Raw genomic sequence first — 8,473 nt, 5'->3', positions numbered from 1 at the left:
GAAGGAGTCATTTTAAAGCTTTACTGTTCGCAGCAGGTACTTCCTCCCATTTTTATACTTTTTATTTTTATATAAAAGTGGTCCATCGCTTAGTCAATAGCTAGCAACTCTCGGCGGGTGAGGCTATAGTTCCGCTCTGGCTTGGACAGCGACTTACTAAAATAACCAATGATTTTTTCTTCTTGGCCGTCTTGGATCTGGCACAGTACGGTTCCTATGCCCACATTGCTAGTCGTGTGTCCAAATCAAATTTTCGTTCAGGTAGGGAATAATTCAGGATAGCCGCGCTTGTCAGAGCCTCTTTAAAATGATCGAAAACTTTCTGACAGTCTTGGGACCATTGGAATTTTGATTCTCCTTCTGTCATCCTGATCGATGGTTTTATGTTGGCAAGTCCCTTCACATAGCGTCGGTAGTAAGTGCATAATATCAAAAAGCTGCATAGCTTATGCTTGTCTTTGGAATCTGCATGATTTTTGACAGGCTGCATGACAGTTTGAAGTTTGCATTTTTTAACCGCAACTCCCTAACTGGGAACGACGTGGCTCAAACACTGTAGAGCCCTTTGAAATAGATGACATTTCTTTGGGGTTCAACTTTATTCAAAGTCAAACGTAGCCTCAGGAAAAACTTTTTCTAGATTCCTAATGTGGTTCTTCAAGATTTTCCTAACACAATAATGTTATCAACGTAGTCTAAGAAGACTGTCCTGATTTACTTTTTATTTTATTTTAAGAAAAATGGCTGAAAAAAGCTGACTCAACTTGCCAACATCTACTTTTCAGGTTTAGAGTGGCAATTTTCGATCCAGCCAGGATGTCTAAAAGTATAATCAATGCGAGGATTCTTTGCCTCTGAAAAGATGTGCTTTTTAGTCACATTATTAAGCTTTCGGTTATCTACGCAGAATCTGGTAGAACCAGCTTTTCTAGTTTACCAGTACTAAAGCTAAAGACTATGGATTGGTAGATGGTTTTATGACACCTTTTTTGCCATACTCTGAACAATCTTTTAAGCCTCGTCTCTCTTAACTAGTGGTAATCTTTGAGATGTCTATCGGATGGGACAACCATTTCCAAAAAGCGCTTGGTGTCTATACTATCTCCGTTCCGATGATCACCTCATCCTCGAGCCACTATCACCGGATGCTCTGAGATGTGGCTTTTCCTATGGTAAACGTGACGTTTGTTTTATCATGGACATTTGCTTAAGTCGTTGCTACATCATTCGCTAGACGTCATTTTGATTGCCAAACCTGGGATTTTACTGTGTCGGGTCTTATAATTGTCTTTGTCGCACATGTATCCAGCAGCACAGTGCGAAGGGTTTTATCCACATAGGTGGACGAAAACACTGTTGGTATGGTATTGTATCGCGGAAACCTGGACGGTATTTACTGGAGCTTGCTACAAATAGGTCGACGATCGCCCCTTTGGTTGGCGGAGTGGAATGGCACCTTCTGGACAAAGTATTTTAAGTTAATCTATTTTGCTACATTTCCAACAGCCAACTTAAGAAAAGGTAGAATAAGGAAAATTAGAAAAGAAAATAATGGCTAGTAAATTTTCTCAATGTATCATTGCCTACAAGAGGTAAGTTGACGATGTTTGTCTCGGTTGTAAAGGTAACGATAATGATTTGCCCGAATTTTTAACGTTTATTAACTCCCTACACCTTTGCACCTTACTTGTGCGAAGAAAGGACAATAGCATTTCCTTTGAAGTCTATAGAAAACCAACCGCAACGGACATTATCATTCAATTTGATTCTCTCTCTCCTGGACAACATAAATTTACTGCATTTAATTCTTTGCTATACAGATTACTTAAATTACCTCTGTCTAACGCAGCATTTCAAAAATAATTTAACATCCTAAAATCTATTGCTATTAATAATAAATTCCCGATTTCGAGCTTAAATAAAATTTACTTCAAATATTATAATAGGTGCAAATCATCATATCATATTGTCCAAGAAAAGAAAAAACGTAACAAAAACTTTAGATGTTTAACGTACTTTGGAGGTATCTCACATCAGCTGGCTAAGTTCTTTAAGCCCCTTGACATATCTGTTACTTTTAAAACTTCAAATTCATTAAAAAGAAATTTGGTACGACCAGTAGATGAACAAGACCCTCTATCTAAATCTGGGGTTTATAGCTTACAATATGCCGATTATCCCGCTAATCCCGCTATTTATGTAGGTCAGTCAGGCAGGAGAGTTTCCACTAGAATATAGGAAAATTTTAGTCTGGTGAATAAATTTAAAGACACTGATACTATTGAAACCAAGTCGGCCTTTTCTACACATTTATTGTCGTCTGGTCACAATTTGACTGTTCCTGATAATGTATCAGTTGTGCATAAATGCCAAAAAAGCAGAAAACTGGATCTTCTGAAAAAATTAGATAAAAATTTTTAATTTTGAACCCTGACTCATTTTAAACAATATTGCCTGACATACTCCACTAGAAAAAGACATATCTATATTCTATAATCTACTAGAAATATCTCCAAGGACCTGGTAGCGCAGTAGTTTACATTGCTTAACTGACGTGTTTTTCAAGACTAGCAGTAGGTTCGAATCTGACTTAGGATAATAATATATTTATATTTTTGGATTTTATCAATTTTAATTTAGTTGTTATGGTTTTTTTACAAATTTGTGGCGTATCACATTCCTAAGAATTTATTTTATGTAGTGTGTGTGTATAATGTGACCGTAAAGCATGTATTGTTTATAGTCGATTTTTAAGGTACCAATTTAATCCAACTTTAAGGTTGCTATTGTATTTAGTTTGTTTGTTTTTAATTTTTAGGTCTGATGATGCTCTTAATATGAGCGATGAAACACGTGTAACCTTCTGTTAGAATTAATAAATACTTTTGAGACCGAGACTTTGTGTAGTTCCCTTTAGATTATTGAATCTAGGTCTCTTTGAGAAAATGGAAGACTTCATTCAACCAACTTAAGAACTGAGCCGCCTGGCAGCTACATCCTTCATTAACCTGATGATCCGCTTAACTGATTTCTCAAAGTCGTCCTGTCCAGGTCATTTGCCGAGCACGAGCCTTGCCCTGGCTAGTGTTTTTGGCTTCCTGTTAGTGCATTTACTAGCTTAGGTGAATGTGCTAGTAGTAAGGCCTGTCTCATTTTACTATCACGGAGTCCATCCAAGAATGCTTGAACTGCCAAACATTCTATGATCCTTTCCTAACCGTCTAGATATGCCAGTTGTACCAAACGTCGACTTTTGGCCCTACTTGGATTTTTCAACTGCGTGTACCGCATCTCCAAATGCCTCACTAGGTGGTCGTAGACTTCTTGTTTTTCGGGAGACATCCTTTACAGGATGGCAGCAGCATGTCCTCTCAAGGCCAACGTAAGGACAGTGGCCTTCTCCCTGGATGACCAACCGTTTGCTTTTACAGCCGCTTCAAACTGATGCTGATAAATATTTCATGATGTAGTAGCATCAAATTCAGGCGGTTTGAGGCGCATTAACTCAACAGATTCGGTGAAATTGAAATAAAATCAAATTTCAATTTCATAGATTCGGTATTGCCATAAACTTCGTTCTTGTTGTCAATTGCTAAAGGCCTACAGGATAGCTCATCAGTGTTAACGTCGATTTTGTTTTGGATTTCCTGGATCCTGTTCTCTATCAATTAGCGAACCCGCTTTTCCAGTGAGGAAGATCTCTTCCAGAAATTGGCTTTCAAGTTGGCGAAATTTTCTTCCATCTTGGCAGTATTTTCAAACAACTTTACTTATAGACTTTGAAATATTTGGCTGATATCGCTTGTACCAGCAAAGACAAAGTTGTCCAGGTCGTTGCCTTTTTCAAGTAATGTAATGTAAATAAATTATCAAACAGCTTGCAGTCCCTTTCCTCCAGCCTCTTTTTCACCTTGATAACTTTTAAAAGTTAACCAGCTTTGTACAAGTATATACTTATGTTTAATAAGATATCAAAAGATAAACTTGTTCTCAAAATGCTATTCCTAGGATATTCTAGAATGTCATCTAATTCGGAGCCTATCCAAGGAAAAATAATAAAGCCTTAAGAAACTTTCAACAATAACCGTTTTTTTCAGTAAATAAGTTTATTAGCAAATGTTTAAACAATCAAAACTTTAAAAAATATTAATCCCAAGAAGAGTTTCCAAGACAGTTGTACCACCTGAGAACCACTACCATCTCCACTTTGATAGTTAGCATGATTACAGAGATTATCTGTGCAAACTGAACAATTAAAATTTGTTATTCTTGCTATTGGTATAATTTGCCTATAGTAGTCGCAAATATCCAATGTTTGTGAGAGAACTTGCCTTGTGGGCATTTCGCACCCTCTAGATGAAACGTTACGGTGATCTATAAATATAATATTCAGAATACTAAATTAACAAATAAAAATCTACTTACCGAATTTGTAGGTCATTAAAATACAAACGTTTGATGTGCCATTTCGAACTGCCATTGAAGTTGATTGCTTGAAATTATCCCATAGAGTAGTAAAATAGGAATGTTGTGTCCCTTGTACTAATTCTAGATCAGTGCATCTTTGAGTTTGAATTTGTGCCGTGTTTATTGGGTCTTCGCATGGTTGCCCATCAATTTCCGTATTACAGAAATAACAGTGTAATTGCGATTGGGTATTTACTAAAACCACAAAAATATTTATATTTTAATTATTAAACCATAATTTTACTTACCTGCTTGCAAAGCAATAAACAAGAAAAAATATCCCAATTTCATATTTTAACTAACTCTTTACGAGCACTTGTAGAGATATATTATTCCGGAAGCGCTGATCTTGAATGGTTATTGTAAAATTGACTATAAAGAAATTATCGTAAGCCGCTTAAATCCCTTTATAATAATTGTTTAGGACTGCTAATACTATTATGACACTAATCGATTATCTTATAAATTTTTACAAGTAATCTTATAAGATTAAGGCGAAAGTAATATATCTTATATGTAGTTGCTGGCATGGGTCCAATAAAACCCCATATAAAGTTGATCCTTTTGTGAAAAATTTATAGTAATTAAAATTGGTATTCAAAGCTTTGTTTTTAAATAATTGCATCGTTTGCAATATTTTGTAGAAAGAAAGACAATAATTTAAGAAGAGATTCTTCACTGATATAGACACTAGGGCATTGTCAGACCTGTCTCCCTACCAGCGCCTTTCTCACAGATCTGACAAAGAAAACAATCAATTTTTTTTTTAATTCTACCAATTATGCCAAGAAGATTCGGATATGAGAGATCGAATTTTCCTTATCTTATTCCAGGCATTGAAGGCAATGTTTACCTTTCAGAGATTTTAAATATTTTTTTTATGTATTTAAAGAGGTATTCTAAATAGCACTAAGTTAATGGGTTCAAGGTTCAATTACCTGCCGATAACACGTTTCTGCTTTTTGTTTTCTTCAAGAAAAGGTAACCAGGAAACTAAAAAAATTAAAGAAATAGATGGATTCACATACAGGAGCGAATAACCAACTTGTGTAACCATTTGAAGTTATCTATAGATAATTTTGTTATGTTTTGGAAAACAGGATTTGGAAATCTTCCAAGTTTTCAAACCTTGGAAATAATTTTTGTGTCTTTCAGATAGAGGAAGTAAATTTTTGTTATATTTTAACCTTTCAATCATTCTTCTTCAAGTGCTTAGCGTATATGAAGATTTTTATTCTCATTTTAATCATTTGAAGTCATGCTTTTTTTCACATTAATTATTTTGAGTCTTACTGCCAGTTGGTAACCCCTTTACTGGATTATTTTAGGATTCATTGATTATTTTAGAACTAAAAATTAAAAATTTATGATTCTTGTAGTGAAAACTTTTAATTGACCAAACTCCAAAAAAAAAACGATATTAGAGTCCCAATTTTCCTGCTTTTCCTCTAGGCTTAAGGGAGTCAGAGTAACTTTTTCACCAATATACTTGTCATATTTTAATTCTTCCAGGCACTTGAAACCTGAAGTTCCTAGACTGTTTCTTAAATAATTAAGACTCAGTTAAACCTTGTAATTGCTTAATTGCATGAACGAAATATTAGATAGAAATTATATCTTCATCTATATGGTCATCATCTTTTTTTCACCAATATAGTTGTCATATTTTGTTTCTATTAGTCAGTTGACTTTTGAAGTGCCTGGGCTGCCTAGTAAAGAATTAGATTCTTAGGTCTTCTTCAGCAGTACTTTCATCATATTTTCTCCTCTATATTCCAGTCATTGAAACCTTTAAACTCCTAGACTGTCTGAAATAAATAATGAATTTGACTCTTAGGCTTTCTTCACCAATAATTTCATCATATTTCCTTTTTTCCAGGCATTTGATGCCTGCAGTTTCCACACTATCCAGAAGGAATAAAGTACTGGGCTGTTAAACTTTCTCTAGCAATAAGTTTATCATATTTTTTAGATTCTTCTAGACTGTTTAACCAGGAGATTGCCCGGAAGGAATAAAAAATTTCGTCTACTTCTTAATACCGCAGAACTTATGCAAAACTGAATTTAACTACTACAGCGTTATCTAGACCAGAGCCCTAAAGCCTTGTTAACGGATATACTTGTCATATTTTGCTATCAGGCATTTTAACCTGGATACTGCCTGAAAGAAATAAAAAACTTCATCAATTCCTTAGTTCTCTAGAAACTGAAATTAACTATTTCAGTCATATAAATCAGAACCTATAAGTTTTCTTTACCAATATATTTGTCATGCTTTGATTCTTCCAGTCAGTTAAAATTTGGAGTTCCTAGACTACTTTCTAAAAAATTCGCCACTTTCATCATATTTTATTTTTTTCACTCAGTTCACCTTGGATTTGCTGGACAATCAACAATATTTTTATTATATACTCATTAACATAAGAAGTGCTACACCCAGAAAGAATAATTTCGTAACGTAATTTTTTTGACAATGAGGTAGTATTTCATCAAAAATAAAACTTTTTGGGCCAACTATAATAAGAAAAAAAATAAAGTGTTAAACTTCGTGTATTAGCTGTGCCAGAGTCTGTGGCGTATAATGCAAACTGCATAGTCTTCTCCCCATCATATCCCACGTTCACACATGTTCGCTAGGATTTAAATCCGTGGCGTGGCCTCAGCAAATAAGTAACGCTTGCTTCTTAAAGAAGGTACGTAGTATATAACGAGCAACATGGAGACGTCCGTTGCCTTGCTTAAAAACGACCTGTGAACGGCCCTCTAGATAAGGCAGTAAGGTGGTTTATAGGACATTAACAACATAACGCGCAGCAGTCATATTGACTCGAACAAAGAGAAGGGGTGATCGGCTGCCTGATGCAATAGTCCCCTAAATCACGCCGTTCTCCACAGTGGCGTCTTACTCTTCCACGGCATACCAAGACAGAACCGCGATTCATCGCGGAAGATGTCATTATGCCATTCTGCCTCCCAATGTTCTTTGCTCCAGTTTAACTTTGACGATAGTCAAAATCAAAATCAAAACTTTTATTATCCAAAAAAATAGACACAAAGTGTATGGATTTCGTCACAGTTTTACATAATTTTACACAATCTTGGCCTAAAAAAAAAAATATTACTAACGTCCTAGGTAACTAAAATTCAAAAATATCCACCTATACTATATATTACAAAAAAAGTTAAAATAGTCAAAAGTATAGTGACATTACATCATTAAAAAAGTTATAATAGTTAACTGCCTAATCAGCTAGATAGCTGTCTTACATCATAAAAACATTTATTGGCTAGGAATTCCTTTAACTTTCTTTTAAATATCGAAACGGTTTTGCTAATCTTTATACCATTCAGTAGTTTGTTGCATAGTTTTAGACCTATTCTTAATACAAATTTTTTAGAAATAAGTAGCCTGCTATGAGACAAGTCATTTCTAGAACGAGTTGGGTAATTATGAAAACTAGCATCATAGAACAATATAATAAGGGGAAAGACTAGCATTAACAGTAAAGGAATTAAAATTCTTAAAAACATATAAGCAAACTTCAAATATATACACACACTGGACCATCAAAATTGTATATTCCCTAAAAACAGGTCTACAGGAACTCATCGGTGATACTCCGGCAATACACCTAAGAATCTGTTTTTGGCTAATAAACGCTCGACGTGCATGCGACGTACAGCCCCAGAGCTGAATACCGTACAAAATTCGTGAGTGTATAATAGCATGGTATAGACAAATTAGTTGATTAATTTCCATTACCACTCTAAGGTTCCTAATGGCATAACATAAGCTACCGAGCTTCATCGACAACTCAGCACAATGAGATTCCCAAGAAAGTGAATCATCCAATGTTAAGCCAAGAAACTTAACTAATTTTTGGCGTTTCAAACAATCGTTATCATTGGTTACATATAAATTAATATCACTATTTATTTAACTATGACATGCATGAAAAACCATGTAATTAGTCTTTTTATTGTTCAAGTAAAGTTGATTTAAAAC

The 8,473-nt window shown here is 34.8% G+C and overlaps 1 protein-coding gene across 1 annotated transcript; it reads right to left on the bottom strand.

The window, feature by feature from the left end:
• Window positions 1-4,087: 4,087 nt before the first annotated feature.
• Window positions 4,088-4,885, bottom strand: LOC126737477 (uncharacterized). Its single transcript, XM_050442396.1, has 3 exons — window positions 4,716-4,885; window positions 4,426-4,662; window positions 4,088-4,374 (listed from the first exon to the last, which is right to left on the bottom strand). The coding sequence occupies exons 1-3, from the start codon at window positions 4,756-4,758 to the stop codon at window positions 4,121-4,123; spliced, it is 534 nt and encodes a 177-aa protein (XP_050298353.1). The 5' UTR covers window positions 4,759-4,885; the 3' UTR covers window positions 4,088-4,120.
• Window positions 4,886-8,473: the final 3,588 nt, after the last annotated feature.

Source organism: Anthonomus grandis, chromosome 6, assembly GCF_022605725.1.
Source record: "Anthonomus grandis grandis chromosome 6, icAntGran1.3, whole genome shotgun sequence".
NCBI classification, from domain to species: domain Eukaryota; kingdom Metazoa; phylum Arthropoda; class Insecta; order Coleoptera; family Curculionidae; genus Anthonomus; species Anthonomus grandis.
Note: the sequence above shows the minus strand (reverse complement) of the source record. Positions and strands in the feature narration are given on the sequence as shown.

Coding starts and splice junctions, on each gene's coding strand:
- LOC126737477 (XM_050442396.1), bottom strand. CDS start 4,758: ATGAAATTGGGATATTTTTTCTTGTTTATTGCTTTGCAAGCAG. Junction 4,663..4,715: donor GTTTATTGCTTTGCAAGCAG/GTAAGTAAAATT, acceptor TTGTGGTTTTAG/TAAATACCCAATCGCAATTA. Junction 4,375..4,425: donor TTTAATGACCTACAAATTCG/GTAAGTAGATTT, acceptor TTATATTTATAG/ATCACCGTAACGTTTCATCT.